Source organism: Rhincodon typus, chromosome 23 (genome assembly GCF_021869965.1).
Source record: "Rhincodon typus isolate 14 chromosome 23, sRhiTyp1.1, whole genome shotgun sequence".
Lineage (NCBI taxonomy): Eukaryota > Metazoa > Chordata > Chondrichthyes > Orectolobiformes > Rhincodontidae > Rhincodon > Rhincodon typus.
In genome coordinates this window covers 11,747,644-11,768,629 of record NC_063354.1, presented here as the reverse complement: position 1 = coordinate 11,768,629, position 20,986 = coordinate 11,747,644, and the positions used below count along the sequence as shown (strand labels likewise).

General features: G+C 39.1%; 1 protein-coding gene across 5 annotated transcripts in view; it reads left to right on the top strand.

The window, feature by feature from the left end:
• Window positions 1-20,986, top strand: part of usp36 (ubiquitin specific peptidase 36) — a 64,954-nt gene that overhangs the window by 27,681 nt on the left and 16,287 nt on the right. For 4 of the 5 annotated variants that reach the window (XM_020530763.2, XM_048610799.1, XM_020530764.2 and 1 more), the window contains 11 exons: window positions 861-971; window positions 1,790-1,892; window positions 2,659-2,726; window positions 4,871-4,941; window positions 6,546-6,628; window positions 8,358-8,469; window positions 8,954-9,094; window positions 10,539-10,639; window positions 11,792-11,930; window positions 15,382-15,975; window positions 19,830-19,945. In XM_020530763.2, coding sequence (XP_020386352.2) covers window positions 861-971; window positions 1,790-1,892; window positions 2,659-2,726; window positions 4,871-4,941; window positions 6,546-6,628; window positions 8,358-8,469; window positions 8,954-9,094; window positions 10,539-10,639; window positions 11,792-11,930; window positions 15,382-15,975; window positions 19,830-19,945 — 1,639 coding nt within the window. The remainder of the gene's footprint in view (window positions 1-860; window positions 972-1,789; window positions 1,893-2,658; window positions 2,727-4,870; window positions 4,942-6,545; window positions 6,629-8,357; window positions 8,470-8,953; window positions 9,095-10,538; window positions 10,640-11,791; window positions 11,931-15,381; window positions 15,976-19,829; window positions 19,946-20,986) is intronic. The other variant, XM_048610798.1, reaches the window with a different exon arrangement.

The following is a 20,986-nucleotide window of genomic DNA, read 5'->3' as shown; positions in this document are numbered from 1 at the left end:
AAGGGCAACCCCCAAGTTACATTATCCTGCCTTTTTTCTGCATCCTTGCAAATTATTTTCTTTCGGATAATTATCTGATTCTCTTTAGGATGCCTTTATTGAATCTAACCCAACCACACTCTCAGCATTCTGGATCTCGATCATTGACTGCAAGTGCCAAAATCCATATGTCTTCTATTCCCTTCTGCCAGTGCGAGCAGTTTCTGGCAATCTATTCTGTTCAAATCCCTAAGAATTTTGAAATCCTGTGTAAAATCTCTTTTTTTTTTTTTTTTTTCCCCCCCCCTAGGGAGGAGAGTTTGAGAAGGTCCAATGGCTTTACCATCTCCCGTATTGACCATTGACCTTAGTATTTTTTGTTCACTGGTGGGACCTGGACATCGCTGGCTGCTCAGCAGTTATTGTCTTTCCCTAGCTGCTTTTGAGCTGAGTGGCTTGCTAGGCAATTTCATGTTGAGTCAACCACGTTGCTGTGGGTCTGAAGTCAGACCCAAAATATAGGCCAGGTGAGGATGGCAGATTCCCTTCTTTTGAAGGGCATTAGTGAGCCAGATGAGTTTTCCGAGAATTGGCAGTGGTTTCACAGTCATCAGTAGTTGTTAATTCCAAGCATTTTTTTATTGAATTCAAATTCCACCATCGGTCATGGTGGGATTTGAACCTGAGTCCCCAGAACGTTAACTGATTTTTGGGATTAATACTCTCGCAATTACACCACTCGGCCTTAGCCTTCCCCCAAATCAATTTGATCGATTTAACAGTTATTTTACCCAGATTTAATACTTTGCAAGCTGTTGACATACAGGTCTTCTCGGGTACGTTTCATGCATTGGTGATCGATGTTCAATTTATTTTTACAGGTCCCCAGATTGGATTTTGTATGATCTGCATCATGCAGAACCATTTGATACAGGCCTTTGCTAACAGTGGAAATGCTATCAAACCATTATCATTCATTCGTGAGCTAAAAAGTAAGTTATTGATTTTTAATTGCTGCAATCCATTCTCTGAATCTTGTGGCCTATTGTAGAGAATGAATTAGCAGTTTATTTGACTGAAAAATATTTAAAGTGACATTCGTTTCAATTTGATACACCTTTATAGGATGTCCTCAGAAATTTTGTTGTGCTTTGTCAATGAATAATTATTCATTTTGAGACCAGATGAACAGATTGTGGATGTAACTTCCAAAGTGTAGGAACAAGGTTAGGGCAGTCAGCTGTTTAAATCTGTCCCTGCGTTCATTCAGACTTTGTAGATCTGCACCCACCTTAGTTCCCCGGGTTGTCCATCAAAGATCTATCTATCTCATTTGGAAACTTTCAACTGACTTGGCCTCAATCAATTTTGAGGAAGAAATTGATCAAGCCATAAACTTGGTGAACACAGGTGTGATACTGGAATTTTACTCTGACAGCGGCAATTTGATTTGAATGACTTCATTAGATAAACAGCACTGGTGATGTGAATTTCTAAGATTATGACGATGCTTAAATTCTGTTTAACTGTTACGTAGCTTTAAGAAACATCGATTCTGTATAACACCCTCAATTATAGCTTGCTAACTTTCAATTCCCTACTAGAACCAGGCTGCACAGAATATCATTATGTTTCACAGGCTTTCAGGCACACTGCAGTTGGTTTGGCTCATGCAGATCTGTTCTTCAAGTACTTGCATGAAAATAACCGGGAAATACACCAGACTTGGATTTCAAACTGTCTGTTTTATATCTGTGTAGTTAATGTAATACAAGGCATGTGTTGATGTAGTTGTTCATGTTAATTACAGAAATAGCTAGACATTTTCGCTTTGGGAATCAAGAGGACGCACATGAGTTTCTGAGATACACAATTGATGCAATGCAGAAGGCCTGTCTGAGTGGTTGCACCAAGTATGTTTATTTTAGAATCTTTATTGGCGTTAATTATTTGGGGTGGAGGCAAATTCAGTTTGTAACTGTAAAGAGTTGGAAACATACTTTTTCTTTCTTTGGTGTAAGTTGTTTGTTTAATAAGTGAATTAGAGAAATGTATTCACTCTTTTTTTTGTTGCTATTAGTACCAGTGTTTTTTTTTAACAGGAGCTCAGACCAGTAGATAAGCATTGCTGGGTATAACATCTGTGAAGTATGTTGACTCTGGTTCTCTCTCCACAAATGCTGCCAGATGGTGTCTGAGTTTCCCTATTTTCTGTTTTTCTTTTGGATCTCGAGCATTTGCAGCATTTTGCTTTTGATGTGGCAAATTTCTTTCTTGTTTCCTTACCTGTGCTAACACCTTAATTGAAAATACTTTGTTTCTTCTTCAGTCTGCACAAGGCTGATCATGTTGTATCTCAGAGCTCACCAAATATTATTTGTGTCTTTTCAAGTCTGAAACACCATATGAATCCTGTTTTATTATATAATTAAGAACCAGTTAGTTGTTTCTGTGCACCAAATGGAAGGTTATGGGTGAAATGCAATGTATTTCTGACTCCTTGGTTCAGTGAAGTGCGGCTGGGAAACAAAATAGTTTAACACAAAACTAATGTGCTCCCCGTGTCAATGCGGCACAGTGCCTCCTATATGCGCATGTATGGACATGATGTCGGTTCAATATAATTCACCAACTGATGTAATAGCGCAATCTTTTTCTCTTACCCTTCATGTTTTGAAGGTTAGACCGACAAACGCAAGCTACTTCATTGGTGCATCAAATTTTTGGAGGATATCTTAGATCTAGGGGTAAGTAGACTGGAGAGATTTTATCCTTTATATATGTAATGGACAAGTTTTAGAAAGTGCTTCCAAAGTGAAGTGGAGTTGTTGAATATTTAATGAGTAATGAATTGAGGTATTACCTATGAGCAAAAGAATGTCTGGAATTTGTTGACTCCCCTGCCTCTTAACCAAATCCTTTTCAATGAACTTCCTATTTTTCCTTACGAAAATGTTTATTGAGAAAATGAGCAGCTGCAAGGACTGAATAGATGATTTACCCTCTCAGTCCACCCTGATTATGTAAGATGATGTTCGAGAAAATATTTAACAATAAATCATTTTTGTTGGATGAATCATTTAAGGGATATTATCCTGAAAGAGACAGATCTGGTTTTATTCACATCAAGTATCTGAAGCTAATAAATTGTCATTTTGTAATTAGAAAAACAAATTCATGATTATTTTTCCAAATATTTTCAGCCACTGAAGGCCACAAGCCAATGTTTACAATGGGATACACATTTCAGTGTGAGGGAGTGTACAGTCTAGAAATTAGACAATTTATTTTAAATGGTAGTAGTACTTAGAAAACATATTTGAGTTTATTATAATGTTAGAAAAATTAAAACTGTGATTTCTGGTAATAATTTATTATTTGCCAAAAAAAAAATTGAGCTTATTGATTTTAGAAAAAGCAGCACTTCATCTCAAGCAGATGGGACTGAGAGCAAACCGCAGTCTTTTATTTCCTGGCTGGGTGAAGCAGACATAGTGCAGATTTGTGTGCAAGTTGTCAACTAAAACATACAGATGGTAATCGCACTGAGTCCACTTCCCAACATCTTTAAATATACAGAAGAAATTCCTGGTAGCAGAATGAGTCAGTGCGAAATTGTCGAGCAATAGATTACCAGCTAATGTTCAGAAGTTCCAATAAAAATAATTCATTGTTTCAGCTGAACCTTGACTTCAAGATACTGAGCAGAATGGGGCAAGGTACCCAACTGTTCCTGTGTACATCCTAGTCGTTGTGTGGAAGTTGACAAAGTCACAAGAGCAAATCACTATGCCTGTGCTCTTAACTGAGGAATGATGGGGCACAGGAGGACCACATTTACTTTAAAGAGAATGCAATTACACTTGGAATCATGGAATCCCTACAGTGTGGAAGCAGGCCATTCAGCCCATCGAGTGCACACTGACCCTCTGAAGAGCCTCACATCCAGTCCCAGCCCCCTACCCTATCCCTTTAACCCTGCTTTTCCCATGGCTAATCCACCTAGCCTGCACTTTCCTGGACACTATGAGCATTCAGCATGGCCAGTCCACCTAACATGCACATCTTTAGACTGTGGAAGGAAGCTCCTGCAGGATGGGGAGAATGTGCAAACTCCACAATCATTCAAGGCTGGAATAAAACCTGGGTCCCTGGCATGTTGAGGCAGCAATGTTAACCACCAAGCCACTGTGCTGCCCTTGGAGAGATTGATTGATTGTTGCTTTTAAATATTCTGTGCTGAAATATTAAAATGAGAATTTTTTTCAGGTAGCAATGCAGGAAGGGATAATTTAGCTATGTCTGTAGACTTTGTACTAATTGGGAAATAGAAGTTCTCAAGTTTTTAATGGCAAAGAAGAATTGCCAGTTTCAGATAATTTGTTCTTTTTAGTGGATGGGATTTGTTTGAGTGATGTTAGGATAATTAGAAACTTCTAATCGCAATTTTGAAATGATAAACTTAAAAGTTAATAAAATTCAGCACCATCTTTTGACCACAGTCATCACTGCTGTCTATAATTCAATTTTATGAAAAATAGCAAAAGGTAGGAGATTAAATATAATTCAGTTTTCCAGCATAATTATCTTAACTTTACTACTTTATTTTTCTACTTTTATACTCTGTCTGGTTTATTTCTGTGTTTTAAGATGGCACTGGAGAATGGCGACATAATAGAAAACTTTTCACTGTATTTGTAACACACATAACAAATTCATGTGACAATAAGTCTTTGGAAAGTTTCGGATTGAGAAGTTAAAGCGGAGCAGTTGTGAAACTGTGTTTGAAAGAATCATATTAAAGTGAAGTACTTTCTCCCCAGTTTGGATGAATATTCATGAATAACTATAACATTTTTGTCTTGATCTTTTCCCCTTCCTGCACCCAAAGTTAAATGTTCTGTGTGCAAGAGTGTATCGGATACGTACGATCCTTATTTGGATATTGCTCTTGAAATAAGGGTAAGTGTATCTTTCTTACATAGAACACCCAGATATCTCATGAAGTACTGTGTGTGAATAAAGGGATTGGTCCCACTTATACAAAAACCTCTGCTCCCGGAAGTAGTGAACTTGGAAGCAGGAAGAGGATTTTATTTGGTTAGGTGGTGATGTATTCAAACCCTGCCCTCTTCTCACCACCTCCAGAGTTGAGTTCAAGGTAGGAAGGCCCATTGTCATTGTGCTGTCATTTTGAGAACTACTTGAGGACATTGGTCTGATGCTGCTGTGCCATGTACTGAGCAGCTCAGGGAGGTGGGCAGGATTGAAGCATCAAGGAACTATCTGTGGAATAGGGATATGCCTGTCACCAATCATGATCTGTGGCTCTGGTTTAGAACTTTTTATTCGTGGGACGTGGGTGTCACTGGCTAGCCAGCAGTTACTATCTACACCCAGTTGCCTTGAACTGAGTGGTTTGCTGGGCTACCTCGGGGGGGCATTTGAGTGTAACCGCTTTGCTGTGGGTCTGGAGTCCCATATAGATCAGACCAGGTGAGGATGGCAGATTTCCTTTCCTGAAAGACATTGGTGAGCCAGATGGGTTTTTCTGACAATCGGCAATAGTTTTATGGTTATCGGTAGATTGTTAATTCAGATTTTATTTATTATTGAATTCACATTCCACCATCTGCCATGGCAAGCTTCACATGCAGAACATTGGCGGAGTTTCTGGATTAAAAGTGGGAAGGCGATGGCCTAGTGGTATTAACAGTCTGGGGACCGTTAATCTAGAGACCCAGATAACATTCTGGGGACCCAGGTTTGAATCCCGCCACAGCAGATAGTGGAATTTGAATGAAATAAATATCTGGAATAAAGAATCTAATGATGACCGTGAATCCATTGTCGATTGTCTGAAAAACCCCTCTGGTTCACTAAAGTCCCTTAGGGAAGGAAACTGCCACCTTTACCTGGTCTGGCTGACACATGACTCCAGACCCACAGTAATGTGGTTGACTCTGAACTGCCCTCTGGGCAATTAGGGATGGGCAATAAACGCTGCCTAGCCAGCGATGCCCTCCTCACATAAATGAATAAAGGAAAAAGTAAGTCTTGTTATAATACCACTTGACCATCACCTCCCATGTCGGTACAGCAACTTTTAACTGAGTGAATTGTGATGCACCCGTGTGCGTGCACACATGAACAGTACAGACAAAATGTTGCAAGGCAGTGACTACCTACGATGTTGGGCTCTTCCTCTGTTCCACTGTTTCACACGAACATGCTCCCGGCATTTTATCTTGTTCTGCTGAAACGTACTGAATTCACACGAGTCACGTGTTATAATATCTGTTCAGTATTTTATGTAGAAGAGAATACTACCACAATAGTATACACTATACAGTAATACAGGTAGTTACTAGAGAGTGTAGTCTTTACAGATTTTCTTTGGACCATTGCAACTATTTTGATGATGTAGAAATTGTGATGGTGTCTTGATTAATAACAGTTGCTGCTTAGAGCATATATATAAAGTTATGTTTGCCTCCTTTTTTTTCTTAAAAGTAAATGATTGTGCAATTAATTTTTGGTCTGACTCTTTCTCAATTGTCTCTCAGCAGGCACCCAATATTATCAGAGCCCTCGAACTCTTTGTGAAGCCTGATTTTCTCAGTGGCGAGAATGCTTATATGTGTGCAAAGTAAGTAGTTTTCAAAACGTTTGCACTTGTCCTGTGGATTTTCCTGAAGGTTTGGGCCCCAGCTTCATTATTTAGCCTCCACTAGGCAAATGATATGATAATAATTGATCACAGTTACTCTGCTCAAGCTCATTCCTGATCGCCACATAGTGATGCCTGATAGGCAGTCACATGTGAAACTTGGATAGGTCCAGGTTTGGGCTCTGTGCTAAAATAGCTGATTTGGGACGCAAAGATGTCAAGAAATATTTATCCCATCAACTTCTGAAGCTATTATACTGGTGACTTAGTGACCTGTCTCGTTCTTGTGCTGCTTTTGGCCTTGTCTTTATGTTGAGTTTAATACACTTTCAGTGCAGAATTTGTTGATTTAACATAGATCATGTTGTCCAGCATGTTTCCTGCTTGAAGCAATATGTGCATGAGTGAAGAAACACAATGCATGTCCTTCGGGTAGAGATATTTTACGCAGCTTCAATAATGTTGCTTTGTAATCCATGTGCTAAATGTGAAAATAATAACGAGGTATAGATAGTGTTAATGGTAGTTGTCTTTTGACTAGGATGGGGAATTTCAAGACTGGGCAACAAATTTTTAAGGTGGGAGGTGAAAGATTTTAAAAAAACATGAGGAGCAGCTTTTTTTTTTACCGGAGTGGTTCACATGTGGAATGAACTTACTGAGAAGTGTTGGGTTCAATTACAACGTCTAAAAGACATTTAGATAAGTACATGAACAGGAAAGCTTTGGAGGAATGTGGGCCAGGAGCAGGCAGGTGGGACTGGTTTAGTTTGGGATTATGTTTGGCATGGACTAGTTGGATCGAAGGGTCTGTTTCTGTGCTGTATGACTCTGTGACGTGCTTTCATCTTGACAATGGGAGTGATTTCATCTGCTTACTCCCCACACATTTGTTCCTCTGGTTCCTCCCATACTATGTGCCATACGGAACAGGATGGTGGCTTACCTGTGCATCCAGGTCACTGGTTCGCCCTTTGCATTAATGCAGCCACTTGTTTTGTAACAAAGTTTCATATGGTTGGCTGCAAGGATACACCCTTTTTGCCTCACTATTTGATTATTGCAGAGTCCATTTCATTTTGTAAAAGGCAGTGTCCAGTACAGCAATGGGAGAATACATTTAGGAACAAATATTTGCAAGTAATTACAGTTGGGTGAATTTAGTAAAATATGTTTGAAAGAAATATTACAAATTAAAACCTCTGGGAATGTAGAACTATAAGGCTCCCTGAATATGGACTTCTTTCTGAGGAACGAAGTTCTATCCATTGGAGTTTTGAAGTGTAAGACCTGACTTCATTGAAACCTGTAAATTCCTGGGGGTCTTGACAGGGTAGAATTAGGGGTTACAGTTTAAAAATAAGCAGTCAGTCATTTAGATAGGGATGATGAGAAATTTTGACTGAGGGTTTGAGTCTTTGGATCTGTACCTGAAAGGATGTTGTTGGTTTGAATATTTTTCAGGCAGAGAACGTGGTTAAAATATTATTGGTGGGAAGGGGGAAAGTGGAGATGAGGTTACAGCCATCCGCCATCATCAATTGAAAGGTGGAGCAGGATCAAGGGGCATAATAGCCATCTCTGCTCCTGGTTTATATGTTCATATGTGTTACTGTCCTTCATGCAGTGGTCCACAATAATATCTCTGATTTTGCTGTAACGGCTTCTAGACAATAATTATGACTCCAACAAATAACTCTTTATTTAGGTGCAAGAAGAAGGTTCCAGCTACCAAACGCTTTTCCATTCACAGAGCTTCAAATGTGTTGACCCTTTCCCTGAAACGATTTGCAAACTTCAGTGGTGGTAAAATCACAAAGGTGAAGCAAAGTTCAGTTTGCTATTGGAAGCTTTCAGTGACCATTTTGTCTTGTTACTCTGTAAAACATGTTTCTCTTTCAGAAGAGTAGTCCTTAGATGTGTAATTCAGTGCTGTATGCAATAGCTCTGTAGCTCATTCACAAGAAATTAACATTTGCTGTTGCAAGATTTCTGCATAGTTGCTTTGCAAAATTTCAAAGAATCGAATATGGAGGTACTGGATATAATGCAGGGATTGTAAATTTTGCAGCTATTTAAAACCATTCTACTTAATGATCATTTAAGTAAAAGAAAAATTCTTGCTGATCAGTCCTCTTTACAGAAAATCTATGAACCTCTTAATGAGCTAATATGGATTAAGTAGCAATTTGCTTGAGAGTATTTACTTGATTACATTTGGTCCATTTAATGTATATTTTACATTGGGAAATAAATTTAACTGTGAAAACTTGATTATATTTTTGACTGTTGGAATTTTGATAGGATGTTGGTTATCCTGAACATTTGAATATGCGTCCATATATGTCCCAAAGTAATGGTGAGCCAGTCAATTATGGATTGTATGCAGTGTTGGTGCATTCTGGATATAGTTGTCATGCAGGACACTACTACTGTTATGTCAAGGTGAGAATTGCACCGCTAATAAACGCATTAAAAATCTGAGCCAAAGTTACCACTGCTTTTTGAAATGTTGGAAATTTCTTATTGAAGTAGTCTGTATTTGTCTACAGCCACCTTTGTGTAGCAATTTGTTTATAATTGGGTTGTCAGTTTGGTTTATGAAACAGCCCCTCGCTAACTGTTGGAGTGATAACCCAAACTTGCTTTCTTATTTGCAACTGATTCATGGAGAGAATCCAGAATTCTGAATCTCCAGTTATTTTGTTAGAAGTTGATTCAGAAAAGTTGGTCTTAAATATGTAGTACTGCATTCATTTTTAAAATTTATTCTACACCATATTTAGTCTTAAGTAATCCGACTTAGTTGTGAAGTTAAATGCTGGTACTTTTGAATGTGATACCTTGGTTATTTAAAATGTAAAATAAAAGCAAGTACACATCAGTTTCTGTTATTAAAAAAAAAAAAAATGTACAGGATTCTTCTGCACAACTAGGTCATATTTTGCTATAAATTATGTACTTCTTATTTATATGAAAATAACTTGCAGCCTTCTCTGGTTTTGATAAATAATATCCTGTGAAATTATAGGTGTTCATTGATTTGATTATACAAAGAGAGAGATTTTATTTTTAATCATAAATGGAATATATTTGTAGCTCAGGTTGTGGATGTGGTTGTAGACATGCTGGCCAAGCCAGTAGGTTTGGTTTGAAAAGTTTCATCACCCTGCTAGGTAACATTGTCAGTGCGTCTCCGGTGAAGCGTTGGTGATTGGTATTACTTCTGGTTTTGTTTCACAGTGCTTGTACACAGAATCTAATTCAGTGTGTTTGTTGACGGAGTTCCAGTTGGAATACCAGGCGTGCAGAAATTCCCTGGCATGTCTCTGTTTGGCTTGTGCGATTATTGATGTGTTGTCCCCGTTGGTAGTGTGTAGTGAGACAAGAAATGCGACCAATTCTCACTTGTCTCACTACACCCGGCCAACGAGGGATACAAATTCAGGGACCACACGTCCATTATCGCGCAAGCCAAACAGAGACACGCCAGAGAATTCCTGGAGGCCTGGTATTCCAACCGGAACTCCATCAACAAACACATTGAATTAGACCCTGTGTACAAAACCACTGAGAAATAGGACTGGAAGTGGTACCAAACACCCCAACAAACTGAGGTATATAAATAACAAGCAAGACAGAACACCGATGCTTCACTAGAGGCACGCTGACGATGTTACCTAGCAGAGTGACGAAACGTTTTCAACCAAACCCGTTGGCTTGGCGAACATGTCTGCGACCTCAAAAATGGAATATCCATCCTAAGATTAAATGTAACTGGATATTGGAACAAAAAAAAAAATCAGTTGAGCAAACTTTGCTAATAATAAGAACTTCACATAACAATTTATCCAGGACTTCAGTGTTACCCGTTACATTTTTTTTTCAGGCCAGTAATGGGCAATGGTATCAGATGAATGACTCAATGGTTCATTCTAGCAATATCAAGGTGGTGCTGAATCAACAGGCTTACGTACTTTTCTACTTGAGGTGGGTGTTAGTAAATGCACTTTCTTGTTTGTATGATCTTGTTCTTTCATAATACTTTCTTGAAATTTATTTATAAATTTCTGATTTTGGTATTTGTGTAAAAACTAAGTGATAAACTTCAACGATAAATGCATGTCAGTAAAGTTACTTGGGGTCAAGTTGGGCCATTGATAATGAACAAACATTTGTTTGACAGACTGGGGATTTGGAGAGGAAGCTATGAGAGAGTAATCAATGTAAATAGAAATTCAAGTGACCAAAAACAGAATAATTGGGTCTTGCAAAATGATTAGTTATCAGATAATATTCAAATAGAGCGAAGGAGGACCTTATATTTCTCAATCTTAAGAAGGGGAAGATATGTTACGCACTAAATAAACATTTTGTCTTTGATCTTCCCTTTGGCCTTCTATGTTTCCCCTCCTGGTGTTTTTCACTGTATCCCTTCATGCTTTGTTGAGTTTCTAGTCTTAGTTTGATAATAAACAGAAAGGAAATTAGATAGAAGACTAACCTTCAGCATCAAAAGCTAACCTGTGTTCTTCCACAGCAGTTTATAAGTGTGATTAACCGTGATCGAATGAGAGAGTATACTTGACGGGCCAAAAGGCATAATTCTGCTCCAATATCTATGGTCTTTGATTCCTGAGACCAGGCCCATGGTTGTTGTACTTGAAGAAACCAGGGATAAATCCCGCAGTTTTTATTCTCCGAATCCAGGAGAATTGGTGAACACAGATAATAATAATGATGACCGGTTGATGGAGGGCTCATGCCTCTTCTGTTAGTATTTTCTATCTTTGGTTTCTTATTTGCTTTCAATTTGTAATAAAGAAGAGTGTATTTGGCAACTGAATAATAATGCCACTGCACTGTAACCCACAAGGCATTTTACACAAAAGTTGAAGATAATTAGTCTTGAAATAATTTGCCAATATATTTGATAATTAAATGAAAATGAACCATTACATTAATGTTGCCAACTATTTCATACTTAATAATCATTCACTGTGTGCCTAATGTTGTGTAGCTTGTGCTTTTTAACAAACTCTTACTTGACCTAAATAGTGAAATGCATATGTTTATTTGCAATTTCATCTTTTGCAAAATTGTGAAATATTATTGTGGGTTTTTTTTTGGTTTGCCCTGAAGAATGCCAAACTCTAAGAGCAGCGTAGATGATGCACCTAAGCAGAACCTGATACAGACCCTTGCCAAAACCAGCAATGGCACAACCATGCCCAAGAAGCCTGCACTGAATGGATATTTGAGTTCACCTCAGATGACAAAGGTCAGTTTATTAATTGTGTCACTAACAGCACATTGTATTTTAAGAAATGCTGAAATCAGCTGTCATACATTATTGTGTAAGAACAAGAGAGTACAACACTTGGACTAGAGTGATGGGAAAATGACCTGCTTTAATGAGACTTCTATAATTGATGGAAAATGTAGCAGAAAATCTTGCTAGTCCCAACTTTTTCTTGAAAAAAGGTACTGCAGTTCAAATGTATTTCAGGTGTTTCGTCTGAATTTCAACACCAAGATGCTCTTCCACGAGCAACTCCATTTGAAAAGAAATGTGAATTTGTGTTGTACGCAATGCAACCTGAGATAACGGGTTGCACAATGCAACTTATTCTACTGATAAAGCTTGGAAATGTTTAGACAGATTTTCAGTAGAATGGCAATCTCATGTAAGTTGCCACTCTGTCCCTTTCTTAAGGAACAAAAGGAGTCCATGTCTATGACAGGAGATTTCACTCTGGACTCCTTCAGAAACTCCCAGTCTTACTTCCATTTTGGAGCACGAGAGTTGGCGAGTGGGTCCAATGTGATGGGGGGAAGGAGGAATTGTTGGGTCCTATTGCAAGTTAAGACTGCAGGACTGTAAGGTCCAGAGTTGGGGGAGACTGGATCTGGTGGCAGGAAAGGGTGTTCGGCTCCAGAACTGGGCTGTCCAAGCCACTGGGGAGGGGTGTGTTGTCTGTCAGGTCTAGTGGCCGGATGTGTCAGGTTGTGCGACAGCAAGGTGGATGTCAGGTCAGAGTCTGAAGCATGTTCGGAGTCTGAGGGAGGCGTAGTTTGCGTGTGTGAGGTAAGGTAGATATCAGCTTAGTGGTTACTTGGACTTGGTTTAATCACTAACGGTTTGTGAGTAATTATTTACTAATTTCAGCAGAACCCTTTGAATTCTCCAATTTAAATAGACACTTTCAGAGGGCTCCAAGTGTAGAGACATTGCCAGGTCATTTTCCCAGGCAATTCCTTTTAGAATCTGCTATAATGGGGGTTCCGCAGGGTCCTCATGCACAACATCCACCTATACCAGAATAACGATTTTCTGCCCTTTGGAAAATCCAAGCCAGTAAATACTATAAATCTCTTGGTATGTTCAACTCTTGTAAAATAAATTCTGGATTTGAATATCTCAGATGACAACTTCAGTCAGGTTTATTAAACAGGAAAAATGTCAGAACTGGTTGATAAAGTTCAGTGAATCAATTAAAATACAAAATTTGTTCAAAGCCATCTTTAGATTTCAGACAAACTCGGTTTAGACAATGTGAGGAATTTAGATATTTATGGAGTAGTCCACCAGTCCCAGCTGATGGCTACCTGCTGGAGCAGATATTCAACCAAGAGAGCTCAGAGGTTTTTATGAAAAGTTATACACTTTCTTGGATTTGAACTCTTGGGTGAGATTAAGGAAGGTCTCAGTCGTCCAAAACTGAAATTAAAATTTCAAAAACACCTGAAGCTTTATAGAGTTTCTTGGTTTAAGTTGTACCTGAAGCAACACAGCACTTTAAAGGAGACTATTATTTTCATACCCAGAATCTCCAAATTATTGTGATGCAGAAGGAGACCATTCAGCCCATCATGGCTGTACCAGCTCTCTCAAAGACTTAGTGCCTTTCTCCTATCTTAACTCTGTAAAACTGTACATTGTTCCTATTCAAATTGTTATGTAATGCCCTCATAAATGCCTTGATTGAACCTTCCTTGACTGTTTCTAGGCGATGCATTTCAGAACCCCTCTTCTCGCTCTGTTAAAGATTTTCTCATATCATATTTGCTCCTGTCACAAAGTAGTTAAAGTCTGTGCCCTCCTGTTCTCCGTCCTTTTTCCAAGTGGGAACAGTCTCCCCTAAAACTATCCCACCTTCTCCAATTTATCCTCAACTTTGGTTCCAGGGATGAGAAACCTTTCTTATAAATCTACTTCTGCAGTCTCTCAACTGTGTTCACATCCTTCCTGAAGTGAGGTGTTCCGAACTGTATTGAGGTATAACTCTTGTCATAGACAAGATCAGCATAATCTCCTTGCTCTTGTAGTCTATGCCTCCTTTGGGTAAAACCCAGGATTATGGTATATTTTAATAATTGCTCTCACTACCTATTCTGCCACCTTTTAATAATGTGCATGCATCTAGGATTCTCTGCTTCTGCACAGCTTTCAAAATAGCACTCTTAATTTTGTACTGTCTCTTTCTACAAAAATATATCAGCTCTCATTTCTCCAGATTGAACTTCATCTGTCCACTCCAGCAACTTTCACTGTCCTTTGAAGTACTAGACTGTCCTGCTCACAGTTTGCAACGCTTCCAAATTTTGTATTATCCGCACACTTGGAAATTCTCCCCTTCATTTCAAGATCTAGAAGATTAATGTTAATCGAGAAAAGGACGGGCCCTAATACCAGCTGCTGTGAGATTCCACTACAACCCTTTCTCCAGCCTGTTAAATAGCCAGAAACCATTACTCTGTTTCCTGTCTCTCAGATAATCTTGTATCCATGTTGCTGTTATCCTGTTTATTCCATGAGCTGTAACTTTATCTCCTCATAAGGCTGTGTATCAAAAGCCTCCAAATAAGCTGATCCTCAGTACCAACCAGGGGGCTTTTACAGGATTTTTTAAAAAAACTCAGGACGGTATTATTAATTAATGGTCAGATTATTGCTGTTAACTCTTTCTACTTGAACATTGTACCAAAATCTATTGTTTATTGTTATGAGGTTGTTGACTTGCTGACTGAGCTGCGTTGTTTTCGTTCAGGCATTTTGTCACTATGCTAAGGTAACATCATCAGTGAGGCTTCCAATGAAGCGATGTTGATCTACTCCACTTGGAATTTATACTGTCTGGTCCGTTATAGGGAAGAGTATTATTTCCGGTTTTGATCTGATTCTGTATGTTTGTTGATTGCCTTATGGGTTGAAAACCATGTCCAAGTGTATACTCGGACAACGTAACTACAGTAGCCCAAGCCAAACATAGACACGCACTGGAATTCCTAGAGGCATGATTCTCAATCCATGAGGCAATTAACAAACATTTAGAATTGGACCTCGTATACAAACGTATACAGAACAAAACTGGAAATGACACTACTCACCATAATGGTCTGGACAGTATAAATTCCAAGTGGAGTAGAACAACATTGCTTCCTTGGGGGTCTTACTGATGATGATACCTTAGCATGGTGGCAAAACATCTGAATGAGAACAAGCCAGCTTGGCGAGCAAGTCAACAACCTCACCCACAACCCGAGCTACAGATCTTTGCTAAAACTGTAGATGTCCTTCTTGTGTTAAACTAACTCCACCCCACGCCCTCCAAAAACACAAGTTGGTACCTTGTAATTTTTTGGAATTGTACTTCTGATTCCTAGATCCACCTTTGTTTATGAAGATGATATACTGGCATATGTGTAACTGTATTGTATCTATTGTGCAGAAACCGGAGTCTCTGCAAGTAAAGTTGCAAGCTTCTGCAAGTGTTGGTGTGCCAGTCCCAAGAAACAGCACTAACCAGTCCCCCAAGCTTCCAGTGAAACCAACATGTGCGCCAACCTTCATAGATGAGTCATTGAAGAAGATTAAGAAATCTTTACCTCAGCTGCAACCAAAATCTTCTCAGGGCCAGTCAGCAAGTAGTTCAAGTAGTGGCAGAACATCAGTATCAGAAAATGCAAAGGTGACTGCACCAGAAAGCAAGGAATTACCTACATCTACCTCATTCAAGTCATTGTTAACTGGTGGATCTGAGCAGAAAGGAAAAGAAGACGTCCATAACCTGCAGAAAGATTTTGGCAGTGCGAAACACAGTTTGAATGGGAGCAGTGTTGCAAAAAATGGATTGAATAACCAACACTCTGAGCCCGAAGAGTCGGATTCAGAATCTCAAACACACAGCTCAGCCAATGAGAGGACTGAGAGTAGTGCTGAGGATCAGGGAGTGTCCAAAGTAAAGCCCCAGCTGCTTGCAGAAGAGCAGTCCAGCACAATGTCACCACCTCCAGCTAAGAGGCTTGCACTGTCAGCCAAAAAGGTGGGTGTGTGTTGTGGGGTGCAGGAATTGTTATGCATCTAAATATTTATATGTTGGGAGTTGGTTAGCTCACTTCACTGGACTGGTGGTTAGTAATGCTGAGTGATGCTAACAGCATGGGTTCAATTCTGAAGCTGGCTGAGACCACTATGAAGGTCCTGTCTTGTCAATATTGCCCTTCACCTGGAGTGGTGACCATCAGGTTAAACTCATTGCCAATTATCTCTTTCTCTGAGAACATCCTTATGGTCCTTTGGGACTCTGGTGGCTTTATATGATGTTTCCAAGTTGCATTGTTTTCAGGTGGACATATAAATTAACATTTAATCATACCAGTTATGAGTTTGTACTTGTGTTAATGCATGATGGTGATAGTACTTCATTAGATCTCAGTGTTTAGGAAAGGATGTTTTTTAACTCCCGGCTTTTTGACGATAAAAGATGCTTTTACTTAGAAGCATTTGCAAATTTGACGGTGCTAAAGATTTTATATAAATAAAATCAGTCACTGGTGTATATTGTTGTACACATATCTTCACCACAGGCAGCAAATCTACTTTAATACCTTAATTCCGCTGACCAAGGCAGTTTTCACAATCTGCACGTTATCTTAAAATGTCATCCTTTTGTCATATTGTTAATTCTAAACATTTCTCGTTAATACCAAAAACCCCCTCCATTTTATGTTTATCTTCTTTATGTCTATATGTTCGTTGTTGTGAGCGAATGTGGCTTAGCTTTGTTGTTTCTATTAAAAGTTGAATTGATGTAGCTAGCCCAATCCTCTCATCTTCCCATTTCTGTGAATACCACTCGGTCTTATTTAATGCCTCCTTCACTGTTCAAGATTGAATTTGAAGGTTAGCTTGTGAGGGGTTTACAGACATAAAATGAGAGCTAGTTGCATGTGCTTGTTGATGTCATTGCGAATGTTTTCTTGTTTGAAAGCTAGTATTTAATTTCATTTCCATGGAATAACAGGAAAGTGATGCTGAAGTTCACAAATCTTATCAAGTTTTGATTCTCTGATAGTGATAATGGACATGGGTGTGCCAATTTCATATCAAATTGAGGAGAACTTTGGAAATGGGTTTTCTCGTCTATATCTGTGGCTGTTTGCACCTCTTGGGAGATTGTGTTTGTGGGTTAGCTTTCATTATTGACTAGATAAAGTGTAATTGAATGGGAAGGAGAAAAATGGGTGAGGTGGACTAAATGATCCATTTTATGGTATTTTGTGAGCTCTTTCCATTTGGGTAATCGCCACTTTTTTTTTGAATGTCAAATTGTTTGATTAAAGTTTATTTGGTATCAAAGAACACAACCAGTGTCTATTTTCATATTTTCATATTTTTATATTAACATAGTTTGAGAAGGCGCACTTGATCATGCATCTGTTCAAATTATAAAAGTAACTTAGCTAGGCAGAAGTCTCTTTTTTTTTTTTTGAAGAAATTTCCACCTAAGTCATCAAATAAATAATTTTACATAACCAGAATTACAAAGGGAGTGGAGGAGATATCAAAATTATTTAAGTTCATTGGTTGATGCCATGTGGTTACAAGATTAAATGGCAGGATTAACGGTGAGGAAGATGAGCATTTTTACAGACTTTTAAACACAAACTTAGTTTGGTATAGCAGAATAAATTAGGTAGATGATGAAAAGAAACATAAACATGGAAAACAGGAGCATGAGTAAGCTATTCAGCCCTTTGAGCCTGCTCCGCCATTCAATATGACCATGGTCGATCATCCAACTCTACCCTGGTCCCGTTTTCTGTGGCAGAGAATTTCGCAGGCTCACCGTGCTCTGGGTGACGAAAATTCTTTTCGTCTCAGTCTTAAAAAGCTTCCCCAAATCCTTAGACTGTGACTTCAGGTTCTGGACTCCCTGGTAAATGGGAACATCCTGTGTTTGTCCTGTCAGAACTTTTATGGGTTTCTATGTAATTCCCCTTTATCCTTCTCAACCCCAATGAATATAGTTCTAACTGATCCAGTCTTTCTCACTGTGTCAGTCTTGTCACCCCAGGGATCGGTCTAGTAAACCTTTGTTGCATTTCCTCCATCCATCCTCCGATAAGGACACCAGAACTGCACGCACTACTCCAGGTGTAGTCTCACCAAGGCCCTGAACAGTTGTAGCAAGACATTCCTGCTTCCCTTCTTCAAACCTCATGCTATAAAGGCCAAGGGGCCATTTGCTTTCCTCATCCCCGCTGCACTTGCATGCTTACTTTCCGTGACTGGTGTACGCAGACACCCAGGTCTCGTTGCATCTCCACTTTTTCCAATTTGTTGCCATTCAGATAATCTTCCTTTCTGTTTTTGCAGCCACAGTGGATAATCTCTCATTCGTCCTCATTATATGTCATCAGCCATGCATTTGCCCACTTAATCAACTTGTCCAAATTACACTGAAGCATCTCTGCATCTTCCTCGCCATTCATCCTGCCACCCAGTTCTGTATCATAAAAAGACAGGGCAGCAAGACATGCACCTGGGGAATTTGACACATCAATACTGATCATGGTCATGTTGGACCAATCTGCGTTTCTATATTGTAATTTTGGTTTAATTTTGCAAAAAGAATTGAACCTGGTATTAAAGCATATGATTGCTGTTTGGAATTGCTTCAAAAATGTCTAGAGCAAACTCTGTCATCCCTTGAGAATGAAACAAAGCTCTCTTCTTTTCCTGGTGTCTAAAAAGAAACAGTTGCAACATGAAGTTCGGGGTACTGTGCTTAACTGTGAACAACGATTGAAGGAATATTTTGTTTCTCGTGTAAAGTCATGCTCTGGAAGTAATCATTGATTTTTAACACTGACTCTTCGTAGTCGTACAGATTTTGTTCTTGAACTATTGCATTATTTAACTTAATGTGATATTCCAGTGTTATGTTCTTGAGCATCTTCAGTCTCTCTGAGTTGGGGGTGGGATTCCCAGCAATTTTGTTTTAGCTCCCCTTCCTTAAGGTGTTGATTTGTGCTCGATACCATTTCACTGGCATTCGCAATCCTCCAAATGAGTTACCCGAGTTACCCAAATGATCATGCCACATGTGTATCCAGAATTGTGTCAGTAGGTTATTGGATCATGATGAATGTCACCTTGTCCAGAATCTGTGTTGCTTTCCAGTGAAGGTTAATGACATTGATTTTGTACAGGAGCTTTTTTAGACTCCACTCCCCTGTCTGTGACAAGAACACTAAATCTCATCATTGTTCCTGTAATCTTCAAATCTGGATGGCTGATTAAAAACAGGCCAAAGGTTGAACGCTTGCCCTTCATAATCTGTGAACTTGCAATATTCATGACCTATGTGAGCCAGTCTGACAGCACACTTCGCTGTCAAACAGCTTTCACCTTTTGCTAATGGGTCATTTGTATTGAACCTACTTCAAGATATTTCAGCAATTAAATGTTACATCAAAACCAAATTGTGTGTCTCCAGTCAATTGCACATGATGTTTGCCATTTTGCCAGAGCAGTTAGTTTGATATTAATCTGTGGGGAGAAGCTGTTGTGTGGAAATAGAGAAGCCATTAAGTGATCAGTTCACTTCATATGTAAAAAGTACAAGTCAGATGCTGACAGACATGTTTATTCTTCTAATTTTGTTCTTTGTTCATGTCTAGTACTTCTGGTCTAAAACTGCAAATGTTCTTTCCTGGTCAGTAACTGGAAGTTGTTTTGACTTTTTCTTGTCTGTTGTTTTCCTACTTTGCTTCCCTAGCTGTCTAATCATGGAAACTTTTTGATTCTTCTTTGCCATACCCTCTTTTATGTTTTCTGCACTCATGGATACTTTTCAGACCACCAAGTTTTTATTTATGTCAATAACTGCAGGCCACCTACAGCTGGAAGGTGACAGAAAATGAACCATATTCTCCATCACTATCATCAGCCCACAAAGCAAAATTAATGAAAAAAGGCCACATCTTTTCTTCTGCAGTCAAAACTAGGTAAGAGAAATTTTTACTGCTTACTGAATAAAGCGTCCATCATTTAAAGTAAAGCTGTGCTAGTGGACAAGGCTGCAAGTGGTTTTAATCAATTATTCCAATGAAACCATTTGACTTATTAATTGGTGTTCTTATTTGAGAAGGACACGTGCATCTGCTCGTTCCTTGACAATATTAAGATAACTGTATAGTGCTTTCAACGCCCCAAAGAAAGGCCAAGGTCATCACAGATGTAAAATTAGATCAGGAACAAAAACAAAGTTGCTGGAAAAGCTCAGCAGGTCTGGCAGCATCTGTGAAGGGAGATGCAGGCTTAAGGTTTTAGCTCAGAAGCTGTTTGTTAGAATGCAAGACCGTATGGTTTTTAGAATTGATCTTGTGGAGGCTTTTTAAAAAAGTCTAGCAGGGTGAAGAGATGTGCAGAAGTTTAGGGTTGGAATTAGAGAGTCTCGGCACCATTGCTGAGACAAAGACTTGGATTTTGTTGTACCTTTCACAGCCATTAACTGTAAAGGCATGTTAAGTGCTTTGAATTGTACTTGATGTAGCTGCCAACTTCACCACAGGAAACTGCACTAACTGCAATGTAGCAGTGACCAGATGATCAGCTTTTTGTTAAATGTTGGTGAGAAGAACTCCCTCGCTCATCTTCAAATTAGTGATGAGGTATTCTGCACATCCATCTGACAGCAGACAGGGTCAGGTTTAGCATCTGTCCGTAAGACAGTACCACCAGTGCAACACTTGCTTGGCACTGGACTGGGACTTCATCTTGGATTGATATGCTCGAGCACTGGAGTGGGACTTGAATCCATGACCTGACACAGAGGCGAGCGTATCACAGCTGATACTGGAAGTTTATACAAGGGCTGAAGGGATGAAGAGTTTTTGGTAAAGTTGGTGTCGCAGGGCTTGCTATGGTCAGAGGTAGGGAGGAAGAAGGTCGTAAGCAGACTTGAATGCAACAGAAGACCTGTGACCATTGTATATCAGTAAATGCATTCTGGTGAAGAATGGAATTTGGGCAACAGAGTATTGAGT